The 24,911-nt window shown below is 39.8% G+C and overlaps 1 protein-coding gene and 1 pseudogene across 1 annotated transcript; both read left to right on the top strand.

Annotated features, from left to right (window-relative positions):
- The first annotated feature begins 2,719 nt into the window (after nucleotides 1–2,719).
- On the top strand, nucleotides 2,720–3,654 carry LOC119063004 (olfactory receptor 13-like; annotated as a pseudogene).
- A 9,908-nt stretch (nucleotides 3,655–13,562) lies between these two features.
- Nucleotides 13,563–16,610, top strand: LOC119045566 (olfactory receptor 13). The gene is made up of 2 exons (XM_037140321.2): nucleotides 13,563–13,588; nucleotides 15,686–16,610. Exon 2 carries the CDS (start codon nucleotides 15,690–15,692, stop codon nucleotides 16,608–16,610), a length of 921 nt encoding a protein of 306 aa, XP_036996216.2. The 5' UTR covers nucleotides 13,563–13,588; nucleotides 15,686–15,689.
- The last annotated feature ends 8,301 nt before the right edge of the window (nucleotides 16,611–24,911 follow it).

Genomic DNA, 24,911 nt, shown 5'->3' on the forward strand with positions numbered 1-24,911 from the left:
AAAAACCTATGGGCCCCAGCCGCACTCTGTAACACCTACTTGTATTTGGAGAGTTAGGAGGTGGTGAAATTGAGTTCTTGAGCCATAGTGAATGCAAGGTGTGGTCATTGTAATGTGTGAAGGAGTCCCATAAATCATTCTAGAACTTCTAAATGGATGAACTTGTACGCCACAGTCAGTGAAGGAACCGTCAACACCATTATCTTTCCACAAGTGTCCCTGTGGAGAACACCAGGGATTAGTTAGTCCCTGGAGAGTCCCTTCCCCTGGAAGGGAGCTGATGGCAGTGTCCCTGGTGGGTCTCTATCCCTCCCTATACCAAACACTCAGAAGTATATTGAGAGGTGGTGGAGTGGAGCAGAGAATTAATCATCTCTTCTTGTTCGGGCACCTTTTCTCCTAAGAGAGCCTTATGAGATGGCAATTTCAACACTAACTCACAGATACTATTTTCCTTATTAATGTGTTTTGCTCAACCCAAGTCATATTTAGCTGGTCTTCTTGTGTTTAGCTGTAAGTGTGTGGTAAGTTTCATATGTTGTCCAGTCTTTGTTCACTATTCAGTTTCCGACAGGCTGGGATGAAAAATGAGAGCGCAGAATAGAATTGTTATTGCCTGTCAGTGCCAGGTGTTTGCTATGCATAGACTTAGCAAATAGCATTATTTAAATCACCATCTCATTTAGAGACACCTAAGGTTGATCATTTAGTGTAAAATTCCTTGTTTAAATGATAAAATACATTGGCTGTTTGAGAGATTTGCTTGAAAGTGTTTCCATTGCCCCATAAAATTCAGTCATGTTTTCATAAAATAATGGACCAAACTGACCACAATAGGAGTTTGTTACAGAAGAGCGTCCTCAAGATGTTATTTTTAAAAGTGAAAATCCACTTGATGAGTTATTTGAATTAGGGAATTATCATTTTTGACTCCTTTTAAGAGACCTGTCACTCCAAGCAGGTTCTGTACACCAGCAGATAGGAGTTGTCTTGTCTGTCCTGAGCCAAGACATGTGAAAAGACATGGAATATGTTTGGTAAATACCTGTGGATTTTGTTGTGTTTTTTTTAGCTATGTGCACCAGGTGGGAGGAAGGTGAGATGACAGTCACTGGTCCTTCTGCTTTAGTTAATTGTGTCCTTCATCCTAGGACGTTTTAGAGATAGCACTGCTGTCTTCATTCACCCTAAAGGTGGCAACAAAGCTGAAACAAAACAACTAACACTTTTGTGTACATTTAAGGCCAATGAGTCCTACAGTTGGAAGATACCAGAGCATTTTTCTAGCTTTCCTTCTTCCATAACATGGGAATCCAAAACCCTGAGTTAAAGCATTCCCTGACACAAAGCTTGGTCCTACTAAGACAACCAGCTTTTTTAGTTGTTCACAAAGGTGATTCTACCTGTTATGGCGTTATTTCTTGGAGTAAGACAAAATCATTTCCCAATGTTCGTGCTGTGAATTCTGATTCTTCTTTTCAAGCAGGGTGAAACCTTCAGACCTTTGCTTCTAACACCTTGTGAATATTAACTTATGAGGAAATTTCAATGACAAATTATGAATTTTTGTGAGATTCTTATTTTAGTGAAATTCAGGTGGATGCCGGTCTGAAGAAGGATATGGAATCAGACACAGAAACGCAAACAGTGGTTTAAATTTACAAGTCAACCTTGGAATTCCAACTCTGGGACAAGTTAAAGATTGATAAACCACAGAAAGTAAGGATTCATGATGAATAATGTTTTCATGTCAGAGTTAAGGCATGAAATTTGTTAAAGGTTGTAATGGTATGAGTGTATATTTAGAACTTTAGCTCTAGTTTTGGATATTGAGCAGTAGTTTTAAATCCCAGACCATGACCCCTCAAGAAATCATTCAACCAGCATTTTACTAGCGAAGGAGAGTAGAAAATAATATCAAAATAGAAAGTGCCATACAAAATTGCACATAATAATTTTGCAGTACATATGTGTGTAGGATATGTGTATGTAACTATATACATACCGTTTACTTGATCCACACAACAGACATACAGCATGAATATTCATATAGGGATAATCGTGTGACGGGTAATATTTCACCATGAAACAGCATGGTGAGAGTAGAACATCTGTGGGTACAAAAGTCAAAAGACAAAGGTTTCTCTCTAAATCCAGCTAAAGTGGTTGCAGTCTGCCTGCCATGTTTTCAACTTAATTCAAGATGATGCTACCAGTAAAAATTACAAGGCTAACACAAGTCATCTAATGAAGGCACAAATCTGTGAGATCCCCTGATAGAGGGATCTCCCACAGGCTTCTGGTCCTTCTTCCCACCCTCGCATGGGGGTGTAGATGCAGGGCCACAGTCCCCCTACCCGTGGTGTCTGTGTGTGCACTGGGGGTCGGGACTCCTCCCAGGCAGGACCCCAAAGCAGTCCTGCTGACTGAGGAAAGTGTCCACTGTTAAGGAGGCAGTGGGCTTGTTACCATGTTAGGATCTGTGATGGAACTTTAAAATAAAGGTAAGATTGACTGAACACTATGAAACACTAGCATTTAATTAAAAAGGTGAAAAAAATTTTTCTATGTAATTTGCAGTGTATAGAATTTACTTAGTGATAAACAGACGGAAATGTCACTGAGGATGTTTTCTGAAACAAGAAACGGTGACACACACACGTCTCCCATGTTAATCATGTCCCTCGGGCACTCAGACATGTAGAGCTCTCTCCCTTGTGTCTTTCCCAGGAAAATGGGGGGCAACCAGACCTCTGTCACAGAGTTCCTCCTAGTGGGATTGCCACTCAGCCCAGGGATACAGGTGCTCCTGTTTGGGGTCTTCTCTGGGTTCTATGCCTTCACCCTGTTGGGCAACGGGGTCATCCTGGTGCTCATCTCACTGGACCCCCGACTGCACACCCCCATGTACTTCTTCCTCTCCCAGCTGGCCACTGTGGACATAGCTTATGCCTGCAACACGGTGCCCCAGATGCTGGTCAACCTCCTGAGCCCAGCCCAGCCCATCTCCTTTGCTGGCTGCATGACACAGACCTTTCTCTTCTTGATTTTTGCTCACACTGAATGTCTTCTCCTGGTGGTGATGTCCTATGACAGGTACGTGGCCATCTGCCTGCCCCTTCGGTATTCTACCATCATGAGCTGGAGAGTCTGCCTCACCCTGGGCGTGGTTTCCTGGACTGTAGGAGTCCTCTCAGCCCTAGTAGATATGGTATTGTTGTTACTGTTGCCCTTCTGTGGGCCCCAGAAAGTGAACCACTTTTTCTGTGAAATTCTTGCCGTTCTCAAACTGGCCTGTGGAGATACACACTTTGAAAAGTTTGTGGTTTGGCGGTGGCAACATTGGTGCTGGTGGTTCCACTGTCCGCAATTTTGGTCTCCTATGGTCACATTGTATGGGCAGTTGTGAAGATCCAGTCAGTGCAGGGGCGCCGGAAAGCTTTCTCCACCTGCTCCTCCCACCTGTGCGTGGTGGGGCTCTTTTATGGCACAGCCATGATCATGTATGTTGGACCCCAACATGGGGACCCCCAGGAGAAGAAGAAATACCTCCTCCTGTTTCACAGCCTTTTCAATCCCATGCTGAATCCCCTGATCTACAGTCTGAGGAACAGAGAAGTCAAAGCTGCTCTGAAAAGGAGGCTGAAAAAGTGAGACCTTTGTGAGAGCCTCAGAGTCAAAAAGTAACTGAGCTTCCAGGGACCCAAGAGGTCACCTCACCCAAGACATACACAGGGTACATAAGGATATTCTTGTGCTAGGGCATCCTTTGCGTGTTCTTGATGTTCTCCTGTTACAACCTTTGGAGAAATCCCATTCTTGTCCCTCCCTCTGAGGGTGCTGCACAAGGAAATGAGCCCCTCTGCCAGGTCTCTGCATGGTGTGCACACTTGTGATATGGTCATGAGAGATATTCTGAATAAGATGAAATAAATTTATGTATTCCACAATCAGGATTTGACAACAAAATTTAATTGAATAACCCAAGGTATTGACAGAATATATAAAATATAGGAGGTGAGAGTGATTACATAGTAATTATGAAATATTTTAAATTTCACAACTGGCATCTTAAAAAATTGGTCTACATTTAAAATATTTGTTTTTTTGCATATGTCTATGACAGTAATGTTTTCTGAGGCATCAAGAAATTTAGTTAGGAAGACCATGTGCCAGGCCTTGAAGGGAGAGAAGATTAAGGGTGTAACTCTGATGGAACTGACAAGGAGAGAACCCTGGAGGATGTCCGGTGAAACACACAGACACATTGGAACTTTCTCTGCTGCTGTGTTTCTTGCCTTTGCAGTGTAGATGGAGATCTGGGATGGTGGGGACGAGAGGAAGAAGGCAGAATGGATGTAGCTGAGAGTCCTTGGGAGAATGTACATTTTCTCCCATTGGTTTGGTCACTTGTCTCCTATGGGAAATGACCAAAACTTAGAAATTCTCAAAATAAGAGCAGACTGTGTAATTGCTGTGATGACTGTTTGACTAATGATATGAGACTATAAATTATCAGTAATAATTTGCTCTTTCAAGCAAGAGATGTCAGGTGAGTTAAATAACCATATTAGTCAAATGTAAAATTGAACACAATTATGCAATAATAGAACACAGTTTAAGAGGTTTTTGGGAAATGATATATAAAGAGAGTTTTTACATATTTTATTTTATTTTTTATTTTTTAATGTTTATTTTCTTATTTTTCAGGTACAGTTTTCTGTCTATTTCTCCCATGCCAGCCCACCCTGCCCCGTGCTCCCCACCTCCCTCCCATTTCCACCCCCATTAGTTCTTGTCCTTGTGTCCTTCATACTTGTTCCTCCAAATTCCTCCCCCTTTTCCCCCTTAACTTCCCTTCCCTCTCCCCTCTGGTCACTGTCCCCTTGTTCTCTATTTCAGTGTGTTTGTTTTTACTCTGCTTGCTTGTTTATTTTGTTGTTTAGCTTCATGTGAAAGGTGAGATCATATGGTATTTGTCTTTCTACACCTGGCCTATTTCACTCAGCATAATGCTTTCCAGTTCCATCCATGTTGTTGCAAAGGGTAGTAGCTCCTTCTTTCTCTCTGCTGCATAGAATTCGATTGTGTAAATGTACCACAATTTTTTGATCCATTCATTTCCTGATGGGCACCTAGGTTGCTTCCAACTCTTGGCTATTGTAAATTGTGCTGCTATGAACATTTGGAATTTTCTCAGAAAATAAAAATCAACCTGCCTTTTGACCCAGCAATTCCCCTGCTAGGATTATATCGTAAGAATCCTAAAACATCTATTTTAAAGAGACTTTTTGAAACTGTCCTAAACTTATATATAAAATTCAACCTCAACACTTAAAATGGGACAAAGGAAAATATCTGTTTTTAAAATAATGTGTGTGTGTGTGAAGAATTTTTAAACACGAAAAAAATAAAGATTTCTTTCTTACAAAGCTTTTGTTTTAGAAAGAAGTCTGCTATGTATATAGACATTACTACAGAAAAGAAAAAAAGAGGTTGAAATAAATTGTTTTTAATTTAGATAAAGCCAGGATTTTTACCAAGTTCTGCTATTGCTAGATGTGCAAGCTGATGCATTATAGTGAAATTCTTTGGAGTTTACATTTAGTATATATAGAATAAATTCACTTAAAGTGTCTGCTTTATGGGTTAAGTCCCAGAGTTACAGGTCTTGATGCATTCATGGAAATCATGAATGTAGAGAAGTTTCTTTAGACAAAGCCTGAATGTTGTGACTTTTGTAGGTTTTGGACCCAAAAGCTCCATATTAGTTATGAGAAGCAGATATAGAGTGATTGAGGAAGTCTGCTGCAAGCTGGTCAGTTTTCTTTAATAGAACATGCTTTAGGTTTTAAACATGAAATTGAGATGAATCCATATGAACTTTGTTGCTTGATATCAGTACAATTTACAATAGCCACGTGTTGGAAGCTACCTAAGTGCCGGTGTGTAAATGAATGGATCAAAAAAACTGTGGGACATTTACACAATGGAATTCCTATGAACAGAAAGAAGGAAGGGGCCCCTACCCTCTGTGACAGCATGGATGGAACTGGAAAGCATTGCACCAAGTGAAATAAGCAAGGTGGTGAAAGACACATACTGTGTGATCTCACCTTTAACTTTAACCTAATCAACAAATGAACAAGCAAGCAAAATACAAGCAAGGACATTGAAACTGAGAACAGGCTGACAATAAGCAGAGGAAAGAAGGCAGGGGATAAAGGGAGAAAAGGGTGAAGGGCTTACAGGAACAATGATAAAGGACACATGGATAATAACATGGGGAGGTAGAAACAAGGGAAGGACGTGGGGAAGGCTGGGCTGGTAGGAAGTGTTCTGGGGGTAAAGGCAAAGAAGTGTACTTGAACAACCATAAAAAGTTCTTAGAAATGTTCAGAGGAATTCATGTTCATTTTTAAGTCAGTTGCAAAAACAGTTGTCTAGTCATGGGGAGGAGATCACTCAAAGGTGTGAGTGTGGTGATTTGGGGGCCACAGTAGAAGAAGGTATGCAACTTTGCTCATTCACTTACTGATGCACCATGCACATTGGTCCATGTACATGTAAGTAGATTTGTCTTAAAACCCAGAGAAAGTCAGCGCCAGCTCCAGCAGCAAATCAGCTCTGTAAGGCCACCTGGTGATGTATTCACAGTGGGGAACTGGAAGAGAGGCCTTTCTGAGGAAGAAGACTGCCAGTCCAGTCACCTGTCAGTAATCTTTATTAAACCCCCAATTTCTAACTAGAAGTCTCCTCTGAATGAAGTATTTTAACAAGTTAGTTTGTTTCCCAAAGTGTTTCAGAAGGTTAAGGAAAAAAAAAAAAGACCAAGCATGATAGGAACACAACATTTAAGTTCTTTGTAAACATTGTCAGACACTTTAAAAATAATTCCTCAAATTATCAACACAAGTATAATAGTACATATTAGAATAAAAAGAAGATACAATTGGTTAATAAAACTATATAGGTTTCAGCCCTGGCTGATGTGAGTAAGTGGATTGAGTGCTGGCCTGAGAACCAAAGGGTCACTGGTTCAATTCCCAGTGTGGGCACATTCCAGGGTTGTGGGTTAGGTCCCCAATAGGGAACATATGAGAGACAACCACACATCGATGTTTCTCTCCCTCTCTTTCTCCCTCCCTTCCCCTCTTGTGTAAAGATAAATACATAAAATTTATGGAAAAATAAATTACGTAGGTTTCAGCTGTACAATTCTGTAATACATCATCTGTATATTATAATGTGTGTTCACCACGCTGAGTCAAGTCTCATTCCATCACCATTTATTGCCCATTTACCCTCTTCTACCTCCCTCTTCTCCATTCTCCCTCTGGTAATCAGCATACTGTTGTCTGTGTCTATGGCTTTGATGTATTTATTTATATTTGCTTAATCCCATCAACTTTTTAACTTAGCCCACTAACTCCCTTTCTTCTGATACATGTCGGTCTGTTCTCTCTATATGGGTCTTCTTTGTATATCATGGTAAAGCTTTGAGAAAACAGGTAATACCACACTGTGGTTTTGTTTACCAGGGCAGCTTGGTACATGATAGCAGAGATGAACATTGCAAGTGAGTTGTGATCCAGTAATTCCCATTTAAAGAATTTATCCGAGGAAATAATTATGTGAGCAGAGTCTTCTGTGTAGTGTTAGTTTGTAGTAGGTAAATGTTGAAAACATCCAATATTTCCAACAGGAGACAGGTAAAATACATATTTATAAGGAATATGCGTATTAAAGAATATCATCTTAAAAGTCAGGTTTTGTGGTGTTTATTGGCTTGCAAATATTTAGAATTCTTAGTACATGAAAAAAGATGACTAATGCCATATGTATGCTACGCAATTATTGAGGGAAATGTCATAGAGATAATAAAAAAATGTTTTTCCTCTATGTGCACTTTTGATTTTTGAAATCGAAATTGGATGAATTATCTCTATAACAAATATACCTATATAATGTATGTGTCTATTTGACAAGTATAAAAGTTTTGAAAATAATAGTTTTAAAAGCAAAAATCTATGAAACCAATAGAGGTTTATAAATCTGAGCATGTATAGGCAAGAAAAGATTATGAACTGGAATAATGGAGAATCCAAGAAAGTAGAAACTGAGATATACATCAGAGAAGAAGACAAGACACTTGGAAAAGGGAGGTGATAAGCACCATGAAATAACGCAAGGCAGACAGTAGAACAGGAGGAAGGGGCACATTGAGGAACATACATCACAGGAATAACTGTTTTGGGGCAGGTAATGAGAAGGGAACTTGAATCCTTACAGTGCAGCTCTGTTTGCATCAAGTACTCATTTGTGAAGGGAAGGAGCAGGTATTTAACTCCATCCCCAGGTAGGTTACTTCTGGGATTTCTGTTATAGAAACAATGGCAATACAGCATAGTGGCCATCCTGAAAACCGTGTTAGGAGAAAGCACCTAAAACTACTGGATAGGACATTTTAAAAACCATAACTCTGAAATGTATAACTAGGCTTTAAAGAGGGTAAGTAAAACTCTCAAAGGAGAAAAATGAGGCAGAATTGGCAGCCGAATGGGGGGATCTGAAACCAGCACTGGCTTAAAGTCACTTTCAGTCCCTAAGGTCCGAGGTCGACATGATGGCAACGGCTTAGGAGACCAGCCTTCCCTTCTGCAAGGCAGGGAATTAGAGTACAGGTGCCTCCATGGAACTGGGTCTTCCCTCTAGTACCATGAGGGATGCAGCAGAATAATAATAATTTCTGACTAGTCAGTGGGAACTGTGGAGGGCAGAGGTCAATGAGCAGTACCTGCCAAGTGGTGAAAAGACAACTGTCAATTCAAAAGTCTACATACAGGAAAATACACTTCCAAAATTTAGATGAAATGAACAATTTTCAAACCAAAACACAAGTCAAAAAAAAAAAAAGCAAAATAACCAAACTAACCAAACCCACGTTTTCACTGCCAGCAGGGTTGCATACAAAGGACATTAAAGGATGTACCTTTTTTCCAGCTAAAGTAATGATTCCTGTTGGTAATGGGTAATAATAAATATTTTTTCTGAGTTTTGAGAATATTTTATCATTGGTTTTCAGAAATGTCAGTATAATATTGCTGGATCGTGGTGTTATATATAAATGTGTCCTACTTGTGATTCGCTGAGAATCTGTGCTCATGGGAGCATATTCTTCATCACAGTTGGGAAATTCTCAGAAATAACATCCTCAAAAGTTGTTTTTTCCCCATTTAATCTTTTCTTTCCTCTTGAGTATATGTTAGTACACTTTTTAGTACTTTCAAAAATATCTTTCTGACTGCAGTTTTTCTTTTTATGCCTGTATTTGATACTTTTCTGTTAATTTTCTCTTGAGTTCATTGGTCCTGCTCTGTGTTGGGCATAGCCATGTGTTGTATTTGATATTTTCTTCATTGAAGTCATTATATATTGTTGCTTCAAAATGAAGAATTGTCTGTTTTAGATGCTATACTTCATTGAAATATTTTTTCATTCTTTGTAACTTTGTTTTCCTTTTTGACATAAATTACAGTTATTTGAACAGTTTCTTTTTTTTATTGGTGTTACTGGAACTAAACAGAGGTCTTCCTGGATTACTGGTCACTGTGGCCATGCATCCAGACTGAAGACATGCAGATGACTAGCATCTGTGGGCCAACTGGTCAACTTACCCTGAACTTTTGTCTTTGTGGGGCCCCTGTGGTTGGTGCTGGTGTCCTCCATGTGCATCCACTTCACCATCCTGAGGATCCAGTCTGGGGAGGGCTGCAGGAAGGCCGTCTCTACCTGCTCCTTCCACCTCTGCATGGTTGTGGTCTGCTTTCGCAGTGCCGTTGTCACGTGCATGGCCTCCAAATCTCTTATCCAATGAGCAACAGGATATCGATTCCTGGTTTTACAGACTTTTGAAACCAGTGCTGACCCATTGATCTGCATTCTGAGGAATGCAGAGGTCAGAAGTGCCCTGGGCAGAGCACTGTGGGAGGAGAGTCAATTCTAATTGCAGTGACATTTGAATCCCCACCCTGTGTGCTCAGCTCCCACCTGAATCCAGAGAAGCTAATTGCTGCATTTTGCCGTGGTTTGTCATGATGCGAGCTCTAGCTTTCCCTCTTTTTCTGAAGGAAGCTTTCCATAGTTTACACTCATCAGTTTTTTAAAAATCAGATATAATATTTTCTCATTGCTCATTGAATTGGATATCTGTGAACTTAAAAATTAAATTAATTCCTTTCTGGGTCCCAACGGTTGAATACAGTCTTTCTTCATCTGTACCCTAACTGTGTAAACTCAGTAGCTGCATATGTCATAGGATTTGGGAAGGAAGAAAAAGCATTCGAAGGACATGGTCCTGTTAACCCGAAGGGCTACTTGTTTGTTCTCCCAGATTGTACTTGCCACTTAAAGGCCATCTCAGGGCGCTCTAGTTGCAATGCAGAGATATTGCACATGAAAATTATGGATCCATATTGGGGAGTGAACTTGTGGGCTGTGTGAAGGAACAAACTTAGCACAGGGTGTGTAGGAGAAAGGGGAGAAGGAGAAACCTGCAGACAGTGTGGGAGCCGAGCTCACTGTTTACAACCTTGGGGGCAAACTGCTGAGCCTGTAGCTAGCAAAGGACAGAGCTGGGAATTGGGTCTCAGAGAAACAATTTGGGTTGTGTATGGTCCCCAGGAAGCTTTCAGTGATGAGCTGTGAATGATGTAGTTGCACAGACTGTTTGCATGTTCTCCAGTGTCTTTCACCAGCACACTCACCCAGGTTAGTCCAGGTCTGTGTCATTTCCCTCATGAGAATGTTTATTCTGACACAGGACATTTTACCAGAACCTGTAGGTGACTAGTAGAGTGTGGCTGGTTCTTCTGCCTTGGTGAAATACTGACTTTTACTGATTCCTTCTACTTTTCAAGCATGGTTGTCAGGGATGTGTCCCACAGACTTTAGGTGGCCTCTGAAGGTGTTTCCATAAAGTGTACGTTCTAACCCACTTTGAGGTGAGGTTTGCCAGTTGCTTCCAGAGTTATTCTCAATTTCACACTGAGAGTGAACAGGAGACTTAATCAGAAGAGTAGGTGTGTGCCCTTCACTTGAGAAGTAATGATTACTTAGTGCACTGTCTTTTACCCCACTAAAGTTATTCTTAATATGAAGGATGTAAGCAAATATATAACAAAATGATAAATTAAGTATACTACTTTAACTCAATGAGCTATTTATACAGTTATTAAAATGATGACTGTATAATTTTTATATATACATATCAAAAAGTTATATAACATTTAACTCTTTCGTAAAGGGAAACTGTGAACCAATAGTTGCAAATGTTATATAATTGCAATTATGGTACACATATGTACAATAAAGAGCAAAATCTATGACATAGTAGTATAGTATTGGTTGTAGGGTAGTAGGATGATGACTGTTTATAAAATTTAAAAATTGTGCTTTGTGCTGTAGGAAGGTTTAGAGATGTCAGATCACTATGTTTACACCTGAAATAATCTAACCAGTACGAGCTTGTACACCAACTATGCTTAAAAATTAAGATGTACATGAAAATTGAAAAAATGGAAGCAGATTTAGCTACTGAAGTTCATAAGAATTAAACAAAAACTCTTAAATTTTATCTCTGCCTTTATTGTAAATGCTATAGCACAAAACGTCATTTTAAAAAGCAGCCCAACTCTTACTTACGTTCTGTGGGCAGCAGAGCTCACTGAATATGAAGATCAGATGGGCTCTTATCAGAACAGCTACCGTATTTGTCAATCCCTCACCCAGTGCTGTGCACTACACATCAGTAGCACTTAACATAGAAGTGTCACCCATCCATCCTAACCAGTCCAGGAAGGACGTCCCATTATCAGTCTGTTTTATAAGTGCACGTACCAGAAAGTAAGAAACGTCCGACTGCTACTGAATTGCTGTCACTGCTGAGCCCTTCTTCCCACTGATGGTCCACAAGAGCACCACACATTCTCCTCTGGGTCTGCACTGTCAGTGTGGCAAAGACTGGACCTCAGAGGGGAAGGCCCCTGGCTCACAGTGCTGTGATTAACTAGCATGTTAGCTCCAAGGTAAAGATTCAGCAGACATCCATGAGCATGCCATCTAAACTTTACTTTCCTTTTGGTGTTTTTAAAGTAATTCTTGTGTGTATCCCTTAATGAACTCTTAGTATGAGTGATGTGGAGGTTTGTCTTCATTGATAAGCTTGAGACCGCAGCATCTGGTGTCCATTTTACAACTTTTCTTAACCAAATTGGGACATTTGGACTATTGATTTTCATTTTGAATCCTCATGAAAGGACCTGCTTTGAATTTTTAGAAAGGGGGGGGACAGGAGGGAGTGAAGCAGAGAAGTGTGTATGTGTTTCAAGTGGGACCAAACCCTCAACCTAAATACAATATGGTCCCTGACCAGGAACCAAATGCAGGACATTTCAGTTGATAGGATGATGCTATAACCTAATGAACTACACCAGCCAGGGCAGATGACTGCTTTTAGTGGCTTCCAATTGCTTTTATTGTGTAGGTAGGTAGCTCTATAGCAGACTGGGAGCCCGGAGCAAGGAAAAGGACCTTGATCCTTCCTGTCTACCTGCCTCTCTTGTCAGCCTGGCCCAACAGCTCTTGCTAGTGGTAGCTAAGGCCCCCTGCCCAGCCTTAGTTACTCAGCTTCCCAGAGCCAGGCTCATCATTCCCAGCTGTGGCCACAGTGCTAGTGGGGCGCCCCTTCTCCTCATTGGGTCAAGTCTGAACCCCAACTCCTCTGCCTTCTGGTTCTAATCACCTAGCCTCTGCTGTGTGCCCTTGAACCCTAGGGATGGCAGCTTCATGCAGTTCTGCCTATTCATCCGAGAGCTCTGTGTTTACTGTTGTAGTTTCCCAGTGTCCTTGTAACCATTGTTTTGTGTGGAAGTCTCTCTACTGTCATGCCACAGCAGCACGGTTTCTGTTCCATGTTGGGTTGCCATGTTGTTCAAACAGAAAAAAAAATACAGAGGATACATGTTCTGGTCAGGTATGAGATAAAAGTTAGCCAAGACTAGAGGTTGAGAAAAACCTATGGGCCGCATCTGCCCTGTGTAACACCTACTGTATTTGGAGAGTTAGGAGGTGGTGAAATTGAGTTCTTGAGCCATAGTGAATGCAAGGTGTGGCCATTGTAATGTGTGATGGCGTCCCATAAATTATTATAGAACTTCTAAATGGATGAACATGTTTGCTACAGTCAGTGAAGGAACCGTCAACACCATTATCTTTCCACAAGTGTCCCTGTGGAGAACACCAGAGATTAGTCCCTGGAGAGTCCCTTCCCCTGGAAGGGAGCTGATGGTAGTGTCCCTGGTGGGTTCTATCCCTCCCTACACCAGACACTCAGAAGTATATTGAGAGGTGGTGGAGTGGAGCAGAGAATCAATCATCTCTTCTTGTTCGGGCACCTCTTCTCCTAAGAGATTCTTATGAGACGCCAATTTCAACACTAACTCACAGATAGTATTCTCCTTATTTATGTGTTTTTGCTTAACACAAGTCAGATTTAACTGGTCTTCTCATGTGTAGCTGTAAGTGTTTGGTAAGTTTCATATATTGTCCAGTCTTTGTTCACTATTCAATTTCCGAGAGGCTGGGATGAAAAATGAGAGCGCAGAATTATAGAATCGTCATTGTCTGTCAGTGCCAGGTGTTTGCTATGCATAGACTTAGCAAATAGCATTATTTAAATCACCATCTCATTTAGAGACACCTAAGGTTGATCATTTAGTGTAAAATTCATTGTTTAAATGATAAGATGCATTGGCTGTTTGAGAGATTTGCTTGAAAGTGTTTCCATTGCCACATAAAATTCAGTCATGTTTTCATAAAATAATGGACCAAACTGACCACAATAGGAGTTTGTTACAGAAGAGCGTCCTCAAGATGTTATTTTTAAAAGTGAAAAACCACTTGATGACTTATTTGAATAAGGAAATTATCATTTTTGACTCCTTTTAAGAGACCTGTCACTCCAAGCAGGTTCTGTACACCAGCAGATAGGAGTGGTCTTGTCTGTCCTCAGCCAAGACATGTGAACAGACATGGAATATGGTAAATGCCTGTGGATTTTTGTTGTGTTTTTTAGCTATGTGCACCAGGTAGGAGGAAGGTAGATGACAGTCACTGGTCCTTCTGCTTTAGTTAATTGTGTCCTTAATCCTAGGACATTTTAGAGATAGCACTGCTGTCTTCATCCATCCTAAAGGTGGCAACAAAGCTGAAATGAAAATACCTGACACTTTTGTGTAGGTGTTTAGGGCCAACGAGTCCTGCAGTTGGAAGGTAACTGAGCTTTTTTCTAGCTTGCCTTCTCCCATAACATGGGAATCCAAAACCCTGAGTTAAAGCACTCACTGACACAAAGCTTGGTCCTACTAAAACAACCAGCTTTTTTAGTTGTTCACAAAGGTGATTCTACCTCTTATGGCTATATTTCTTGGAGTGAGACAAAAATCATCTCCAAATGTTTGTGTTGTGAATTTTGATTCTTCTTTTCAAGCAGGGTGAAACATTCAGACCTTTGCTTCTAACACCTTGCAAACATTAACTTAGGAAATTTCAATGAGAAATTATGGATTTTGTGAGATTCTTATTTTAGTGAAATTCAGATGGATGCTGGGCCAAAGAAGGATATGGAATCAGACAAAGAAGCACAAGCAGTAGCTTAAATTTACAAGTCAATCTCAGAATTCCTACCCTGCTACAAGTCCTTTTCTAAAGATTGATAAATCACAGAAAGTAAAGATTCATGATGAATAATATTTTTGTGTTAGGGTTAAGCTGTAAAATACGTTAAAGGTTCTAAATATATGAGTGTATAGTTAGATCTTTAGCTCTAGCTTTGGATATTGGTCAGTAGTTTTAAATCCCAGACCATGACCCCTCAAGAAATTATTCAACCAGCATTTTACTGGTGACGTACAGTAGAAAATAATATCAAAATAGCAAGTGCCATGCAAAATTGCTCATAATAATTGTTGAAGTGCATATGTGTGCAAGATATGTATATGTAACTATATGCATACCACATACTTTATCCACACAAACAAGCATAGAGTATGAATATTCATATAGGGATAAGTGTGTCATGGGTAATATCTCACCATGAAACAGCACGATGAGAGTAGAACATCTGTGGGTACAAAAGGGAAAAGACAAAGTTCTCTCCCTTAAATCCAGCTAAAGTGGTGGCAGTCTGCCTGCTATGCTCTCAACTTAGTTCAAGATGATGCTGCCAGTAGAAATTATGAGGATGACAAATAAGTCATGTAGTGAAGGCACAAATCTGTGAGATCCTCTGATAGGAGGATCTCCCACAGGTTCTTGGTCTTCCTTCCCACCCTCGTGTGTGGGTGCAGGGCCCTACTCACAGCCCCCTCCCCATGGTGTCTGTGTGTGCACTGGGGGTTGGGACTCCTCCCAGGCAGGACCCCAAAGCAGTCCTGCTGACTGAGGAAAGTGTCCACCGATAGGGAGGCAGTAGGCATGTTAACATGTTAGGAACTGTAGTGGAAATTTTAAATAAAGGTAAGATTGACTGAACAGTATAAAACACGGGCATTTAATTAAAAAGGTAAAAGAAAACGTCCCTCAGGCACTGAGACGTGGTGAGCTCTCTTTCTTGTCTCTTTCCCAGGACAATGGGGGGCAACCAGACCTCTGTCACAGAGTTCCTCCTAGTGGGATTCCCACTCAGCCCAGGGATACAGATTCTCCTGTTTGGGGTCTTCTCCGTGTGCTATGCCTTCACCCTGCTGGGCAATGGGGTCATCCTGGGGCTCATCACACTGGACCCCCGACTGCACACCCCCATGTACTTCTTCCTCTCCCACCTGGCCACTGTGGACATAGCCTATGCCTGCAACACGGTGCCCCAGATGCTGGTCAACCTCCTGAGCCCAGCCCAGCCCATCTCCTTTGCTGGCTGCATGACACAGACCTTTCTCTTCTTGATTTTTGGTCACGCTGAATGTATCTTGCTTGTGGTGATGTCCTACGACAGGTATGTGGCCATCTGCCAGCCCCTTCGGTATTCTACCATCATGAGCTGGAGAGTCTGTGTCACCCTGGCAGTGACTTCCTGGACTTTAGCAGTTCTCCTGTCCCTAGTAGATATGGCGTTATTCATACCATTGCCCTTCTGTGGGCCCCAGAAAGTGAACCACTTTTTCTGCGAAATTCTAGCAGTTCTCAAACTGGCCTGTGCAGATACACACTTTGAAAAGTTTGTGGTTTTGGCAGTAGCAACATTGGTGCTGGTGGGACCACTGTCTGCAATTATGGTCTCTTATGGTCACATTGTATGGGCAGTTGTGAAGATCCAGTCAGTGCAGGGGCGCCGGAAAGCTTTCTCCACCTGCTCCTCCCACCTGTGCGTGGTGGGGCTCTTTTATGGCACAGCCATTATCATGTATGTTGGACCCCAACATGGAGATTCACAGGAGCAGAAAAAATACCTCCTCCTGTTTCATAGTGTTTTCAATCCCATGCTGAATCCCCTGATCTACAGTCTGAGGAACAGAGAAGTCAAAGCTGCTCTAACAAGGAGGCTGAAAAGGTGAGACTTTTGTGGGAGCCTCAGAGTCAAAAAGTAACTGAGCTTCCAGGGACCCGAGAAGTCACCTCACCCAAGACATACACAGGATACATAGGGATATTCTTGTGCCAGGGCATCCTTTGCGTGTTCTTGATGTTCTCCTGTTACGACCTTTGGAGAAAGCCCATTCTGCTCCCTCCCTCTGAGGGTGCTGCACAAGGGAATGAGCCCCTCTGCCAGGTCTCTGCATGGTGTGCACACTTGTGATATGGTCATGAGAGATATTCTGAATAAGATGAAATAAATTTATGTATTCCGCAATCAGGATTTGACAACAAAATTGTATTGAATAACCCAAGGTATTGACAGAATATATAAAATATAGGAGATGAGAGTGATTACATAGTAATTATGGAATATTTTAAATTTCACAACTGTCATCTTAAAAAATTGGTCTACATTTAAAATATTTGTTTGTTTGTTTGCATATGTCTGTGACAGTGATGTTTTCTGAGGCATCAAGAAATTTAGTTAGGAAGACCATGTGCCAGGACTTGAAGGGAGAGAAGATTAAGGGTGTAACTCTGATGGAACTGACAAGAAGAGAGTCCACATTGGAAGTTTCTCTGCTGCTGTGTTTCTTGCCTTTGCAGTGTAGGTGGAGATCCGGGATGGTGGGGACGAGAGGAAGAAGGCAGAATGGATGTAGCTGAGAGTCCTTGGGAGAATTACGATTTTCTCTCATTGGTTTGGTCCGTTTTCTGCTATGGGAAATGACCAAAACTTAGAAATTCTCAAAATAAGAGCAGACCGTGTAATTGCTGTGATGACTGTTTGACCAGTGATATGCAACTATATATCAGTAATAATTTGCTCTTTGAAGTAAGAGATGTGAGGTGAGTTAAATAACCATCGTAGTCAAACGTGAAATCCAACACAATTATGCAATCATAGAAAACAGTTTAAGAGGTGTGAGGAATGATGTATAAAGCGAGTTTTTCAAAAACTGTTCTAAATTCATAATGAAATTCAACCTGAACACTTAAAATGGGACAAAGGAAAATATTTGCTTTTAAAATAATGTGTGCGTGTGTGTGTATGTGAAGAGTTTTTAAACAGGAAAAAATACAGATTTCTTTCTTACAAAGCTTTTGTTTTGGAAAGAAGTATGCTATGTATATAGACATTACTCTACTACAGAAAAGAAAAAAAGAAGTTGAAAACAATGGTTTTTAATTTAGGTAAAGCCAGGATTTTTACCAAGTTCTGCTATTGCTAGATATGCAAGCTGATGCATTATACCGAAATTCTTTGGAGTTTATATTTAGTATATATAAAATAAATTCATTTAAGGTATATGCCTTACGGGTTAAGTCCCAGAGTCACAGGTCTTGATGCATTCATCGAATATCCTGAATGTAGAGAAGTTTCTTTAGACAAAGCCTGAATGTTGTGAGTTTTGTAGGTTTGGACCCAAAAGTTCCATATTAGTTATGAGAAGCAGATATAGAATGATTGAGGAAGTCTGCTGCAAGCTGGTCAGTTTTCTGTAATAGAACAAGCTTTAGTGTTTAAACATGAAATTGAAATGAATCCATATGAACTTTGTTGCTTGATTTCAGTACGATTTACAATAGCCAAGTGTTGGAAGCTACCTAAGTGCCGGTGTGTAAATGAATGGATCAAAAAACTGTGGGACATTTACACAATGGAATTCCTATGAACAGAAAGAAGGAAGGGGCCCCTACCCTCTGTGACAGCATGGATGGAACTGGAAAGCATTGCACCAAGTGAAATAAGCAAGGTGGTGAAAGACACATACTGTGTGATCTCACCTTTAACTTTAACCTAATCAACAAATGAACAAGCAAGCAAAATACAAGCAAGGACATTGAAACTGAGAACAGGCTGACAATGAGCAGAGGAAAGAGGGCAGGGGATAAAGGGAGAAAAGGGTGAAGGGCTTACAGGAACAATGATAAAGGACACATGGATAATAACATGGGGAGGTAGAAACAAGGGAAGGACGTGGGGAAGGCTGGGCTGGTAGGAAGTGTTCTGGGGGAAAAGGGAAAGAAGTGTACTTGAACAACAACAAAAAGTGGTTAAAAATGTTCAGAGGAATTCATGTTCATTTTCCAAATCAGTTGCAAAAACAGTTGTCTAGTCATGAGGAGGAGATCACTCAAAGGTGTGAGTGTGGTGATTTGGGGCCCACAGTACTTGTAGTTATGCAGGTTTGCTCATTCATTTACTGATGCACCATGCACATTGGTCCATGTACATGTAAGTAGATTTGCCTTAAAACCCAGAGAAAGTCGGCTCCAGCTCCAGCAGCAAATCAGCTCTGTAAGGCCACCTGGTGATGTATTTACAGTGGGGAACTGGAAGAGAGACCTTTGTGAGAAAGAAGACTGCCAGTCCAGTCACCTGTCAGTAATCTTTATTAAGTCCCCAGTTTCTAACTAGAAGTCTCCTCTGAATGAAGTATTTTAACAAGTTAGTTTGTTTCTCAAAGTGTTTCAAAAAGTTAAGGAAAAAAAAAGACCAATTATAATTGGAACACAACATTTAAGTGTGTTTGTAAACATTCTCACACAATTTAAAAATAATTCCGCAAATTATCAAGATGAATATAATAGTACATATTAGAATAAAAAGAAGATACAATTGGTTAATAAAACTATATAGGTTTCAGCCCTGTCTGATGTGACTAAGTGGATTGAGTTCTGGCCTGAGAACCACAGGGTCACTGGTTGAATTACCAGCCTGGACACATGCCAGGGTTGTGGGTTAGGTCCCCAATAGGGGACACACAAGAGGGAACCACACATTGATGTTTCTCTCCCTCTCTTTTTCCCTCCCTTTCCTTCTGTGTAAAAATAAATACATACAATTTAAAGAAAAATAAAATTACATAGGTTTCAGCTGTACAATTCTGCAATACGTCATCTTTTTATTATAATGTATCTTCACCACGCTGAGTCAAGTGTCCTTCCATCACCATATATTTCCCCTTAACCCTCTTCTACCTCCCCCTACTCCTCCCTCTGGTAATCAGCATACTGTTGTCTGTGTATATGGCTTTGATGTATTTATTTGATTTTGCTTAGTCCCTTCAACTTTTTTACCCAGCCCCCTAAGTCCCTTTCCTCTGATACCTGTCAGTCTGCTCTCCATCTATGAGTCTTCTGTTTCATGGTAAAGCTTTGAGAAAATAGGTAAATACCACACTGTGCTTTTTTTGCCAAGGACAGTTTTGCCCAGGACATCTCTACATAATAGCAGAGATGAACATTGGAAGTTAGTTGCCAGTAATTCCCATTTAAAGAATTTATCTGTGGAAATAATTATGTGAGCAAAGAGTCTTCTGTGTAGTGTTAGTTTGTAGTAGGTAAATATTGAAAACATTTAAGACTTCCTTGAAAAATAACTAAGTAAAATTATTGAGAAAAAAATAAAATAATAAAATAAAAAAAGAAAACGTTTAAGACTTCCAATAGTAGGAGAAAGGTAAAATACATATTTATAAGGAATGTGCATATTAAAGAATATCTTCTTAAAAGTCAGGTTTCATTCTGTATTTATTGGCTTGCAAATTTTACTATTCATAGTACATGAAAAAAGAAGATTAGTAATGCCATATGTATACCACACAATTATTGAGGGAAAACTCGCAGAGATAATAAAGAAAATGTTTTTCCTCTTTGTGCATATTTGATATTTGACATCCAACTCTGATGAATTCTCTCTATAACAAATATATATATATATATAAAATGTGTTGTCTATTTGACAAGTGTAAAGTTTTTGAAAATTATAGTTTTAAAAGCAGAAAATCTCTGAAACCAATAGAGGTTTATAAATCTGAGTATGTATATACAAGAAAAGATTATGAACTAGAATAATGGAGATTCCAAGAAAGTGAAAACTGAGATATAGATCAAAGAAGAAGACAAGACATTTGGAAGAGGGAGGTGATAAGAATCCCATGAAATAACACAAGGCAGGCAGTGGAACAGGAGGAAGGGGCACAGTGAGGAACATTCATCACAGGAATAACTGTTTTTTTGGGGAGGTAATGAGAAGGGCACTTGCATCCTTATAGTGCAGCTCTGTTTGCATCAAGTACTCATTTGTGAAGGGAAGTAGCTGGTATTTGACTCCCTCCCCAGGTAGGTTACTTCTGGGATTTCTGGTATAGAATGAGTGGCAAGAGAAGCAGAGTGGCCAGCCGGAAAACCATGCTAGGAGAAAGCACCTAAAACTACTGGATAGAACATTTAAAAAACCATAACTCTGAAATGTATAACTAGGCTTTAAAGAGGGTAAGTAAAACTCTCAAAGGAGAAAAATGAGGCAGAATTGGCAGCTGAATGGTGAGATCTGAAGCCAGCACTGGCTTAAAGTCACTTTCAGTCCCTAAGGTCCCAGGTCGACATGATGGCAATGGCCTATGAGACCAGCCTTCCCTTCTGCAAGGCAGGGAATTAGAGTCCAGGCGCCTCCATGGAACTGGGTCTTCCCTGTAGTACCATGAGGGATGCAGCAATAATAATAATTTCTGACTGCTCAGTGGGAACTATGGAGTTTAGAGGTCAATGAGCAAGATCTGTGAAGTGTTGAAAAAACAACTGTCAATCTAAAAGTTTACATACAGGAAAATATGCTTCCAAAATTAAGATGAAACAAACATGTTTTCAAACAGAGGTACAAGTCAAGAAAAATCAACAAAGCCAACCAAACCAACAAAACCCACGTTTTCATTGCCAACAGGGTTGCATGCAAAGACACTAAAGGATGTACCTTTTTCCAGCTAAAGCAATGATTCCTGTTGGTAATAGGTAATAATAAATATTTTTTCTGAGTTTTGAGAATATTTACTTTATCATTGGTTTTCAGAAATGTCACTATATTATTGCAGGATGGTGGTGTTGTATGTAAATTTGTCCTACTTGTGATTTGCAGAGATTTCTGTGCTCATGGGACCATATCCTCCATCACAGTAGGAAATTCTCAAATAACATCTTCAGAAGATTTTTTTCCCATTTAATGTTTCTTTCCTCTTGAGTATATGTTAGTATACTTTTTAGCACTTTCAAACACATCTTTCGTACTCAACTCCAGATTTTCATTTTATGCTTGTGTTTTATACTTTTAATTTTCACTTGAGTTCATTAGTCCTCCTTTGTGTTGGGCATAGCCATGTGTTATATTTGATGTTTTTTCTTCATTGAAGCCATTATATATTGCCATTTCAGAATGAATAATTGTTTTCTTGCAGATTGTAATACTTCATTGAAATATTTTATTTTCATTCTTTATAACTTTGTTTCCTTTTTTTGACATAAATTACAGTTACTTGAAGTTTTTTTTACTGGTATTTATTTGACTTGTCTCAATTTACCCCTGTTGCTCCCACAGTCAGTCCCCACTTTGCTGTCCATGTCCATGAATCATTTATACCTGTTTCTTTTTTTCTTTTTAATTTTATTTAGTTATGTTTCATGTACAGTTTTTTTTTGTCTATTTCTCCCATCCCAGCCTCCCCTGCCCCATACTCCCCACCTCCCTCCCTTTTCCACCCCCCTTAGTTTTCGTCCCTGTGTCTTTCCTATTTGTTCCTCCAACCCCCTCCCCTTTTTCCCCCTTAACTTCCCTTCCCTCTCCCCTCTGGTCACTGTCCCCTTGTTCTCTATTTCAGTGTTTTTTGTTTTTTTTTCTGCTTGTTTGTTTGTTCTGTTGTTTAGCTTCCCGTTAAAGGTGAGATCATGTGGTATTTGTATTTCAGCACCTGGCCTACTTCACTCAGCATAATGCTTTCCAGTTCCATCCATGTTGTTGCAAAGGGTAGTAGCTCCTTCTTTCTCTCTGCTGCATAGAATTCCATTGTGTATATGTACCACAATTTTTTGATCAATTCATTTACTGATGGGCACCTAGGTTGCTTCCAACTCTTGGCTATTGTAAATTGTGCTGCTATGAATATTGTGGTGCATAGGTTCTTTGAAACTGATGTTTTAGGATTCTTGGGATATAATCCTAGCAATGGAATTGCTGAGTCAAAAGGCAGGTCAATTTTTATTTTTCTGAGAAAATTCCATACTGTTTTCCATAATGGTTGTACCAGTCTGCAATCCCACCAAGAGTGAACTAAGGACCCCTTTTCCCCACAGCCTCTCCAACATTTGTTGTTTGTTGCTTTGTTTATGATAGCTATCCTGACTGGTGTAAAGTGGTATCTCATTGTGGTTTTAATTTGCATGTCTCTAATAACTAATGATATTGAGCATCTCTTCATGTGTCTCTGGATATTCTGTATGTCCTCTCTGGAGAAGTGTCTGTTCAAGGCCTTTTCCCATTTTTTAATTGGGTTAGTTGTCTTCTTAGAGTGGAGTCTTTTATGTTCTTTGTATATTTTAGAGATTAAACCTTTGTCTGAGGTATCATTGGCAAATATGTTTTCCCATACAGTTGGTTGTCTTTTTAATTTAATACTGTTTTCTTTAGCCATGCAGAAGCTTTTTATTTTGATGAGATCCCATTTGTTTATTCTTTTCTTTATATTCCTTGCTCTAGGGGACATATCAGTAAAAAAGTTGCTGCGTGAAATATCTGAGATTTTCTTGCCAATGTTCTCCTCTAGGACTTTAATGGTATCACGGTTTATATTTAAGTCTTTTATCCACCTTGAATTTAGTTTGGTGTATGGTGTAAGTCTGTGCTCAAGTTTCACTTTTTTGCACGTAGCTGTCCAGTTCTCCCAACACCATTTGTTGAAGAGGCTATCTTTACTCCATTTTATGTTACTGTCCCCTTTGTCAAATATTAATTGACTGTAGAGGGTTGGGTTGATTTCTGGGCTCTCTGTTCTGTTCCATTGGTCTTTGTGCCTGTTTTTATGCCAGTACCATGCTGTTTTGATTACAGTGGCTTTATAATACAGTTTGATATCAGGTATTGTGACCCTCCTACTTTGTTCTTCTTTCTCAAAAGAACAGCTGCTATTCGAGGTCATTTATGATTCCATATAAATTGTTGAAGTGTTTGTTCTATGTCTGTGAAATATGCCATTGGTACTTTAATAGGTATTGCATTGAATGTGTATATTGCTTTGGGTAGTATGGACATTTTGATGATGTTAATTCTTCTAATCCATGAAGAAGGTATATGTTTCCATTTGTTTGTGTCTTCCCTGATATCTTTCTTCAGTGCTGTGTAGTTTTCTGCATACAGGTCTTTTACCTCCTTGGTTAAGTTTATTCCCAGATATTTTATTTTTCTTTTTGCCAATCTTCATTTTTTTTGCACGTAGCTGTCCAGTTCTCCCAACACCATTTGTTGAAGAGGCTATCTTTACTCCATTTTATGTTACTGCCTTCTTTGTGAAATATTAATCCTTTTTCCCAATCTATATCCAATGGGATTTTTTCCTTGATTCCTGCTTCTGCTGATTCATTGTTGGTATACAAAAATGCCTTTGATTTGTGGACATTGACTTTGTATCCTGCTGTTTTGCCAAATTCATTAATTTGAGCAGTTTTTTTGTAGAGCGTATTGGATTTTCCATGTACACTATCATGTCATCTGCAAACAGTGACAGTTTTGATTCCTCCTTTCCTATTTGTATGCCTTTTATTTCCTTTACTTGCCTGATCGCTGTGGCTAAAACTTCCAATACTGTATTGAATAGAAGTGGTGAAAGTGGACATGCTTGTCTTGTTCCTGATCTTAGTGGAAAAGCTTTTAGTTTTTGCTCTTTGAGTATGATATTGGCTGCAGGTCTCTCATATATGGCCTTTATTATACTGAGGAATGCTCCCTCTATTCCCACTATGCTGAGTGTTTTTTTATCATAAATGGGTGCTATACCTTATCAAAAGCTTTTTCCGCATCTATTCATATGATCACGTAGTTTTTGTCTTTGCTTTTGTTTATGTGATGAATTACATTTACTGATTTGCGAATGTTGAAGCATCCTTGCATTCCTGGGATAAATCCCACTTGGTTATGGTGTATAATCTTTTGGATATATTGTTGGATGCGATTTGCCAATATTTTGTTGAGGATTTTAGCATCTATGTTCATCAGTGATATTGGCCTGAAGTTTCCTTTCTTTCTTGTTTCTCTATCTGGTTTTGGAATTAGGATGATGCTGGCTTCATAAAAGGAGTTTGGGAGTTTTCCATCCTTTTGGATTTTTTGGAATAGTCTGTGAAGAATGGGGGTTAGCTCTTCCGTAAATGATTTGTAGAATTCTCCTGTGAATCCATCTGGTCCAGGGCTTTTATGTGATGGGAATTTTTTGATTACTGCTTCAGTTTCT

This window comes from Artibeus jamaicensis, unplaced genomic scaffold, assembly GCF_021234435.1.
Source record: "Artibeus jamaicensis isolate MK-2021 breed Jamaican fruit bat unplaced genomic scaffold, CSHL_Jam_final contig_1044, whole genome shotgun sequence".
Classification (NCBI taxonomy): domain Eukaryota; kingdom Metazoa; phylum Chordata; class Mammalia; order Chiroptera; family Phyllostomidae; genus Artibeus; species Artibeus jamaicensis.

What these genes read in the sequence shown, in the direction of transcription:
- LOC119045566 (XM_037140321.2), top strand. Translation starts at nt 15,690, where the DNA reads ATGGGGGGCAACCAGACCTCTGTCACAGAGTTCCTCCTAGTGGGATTC.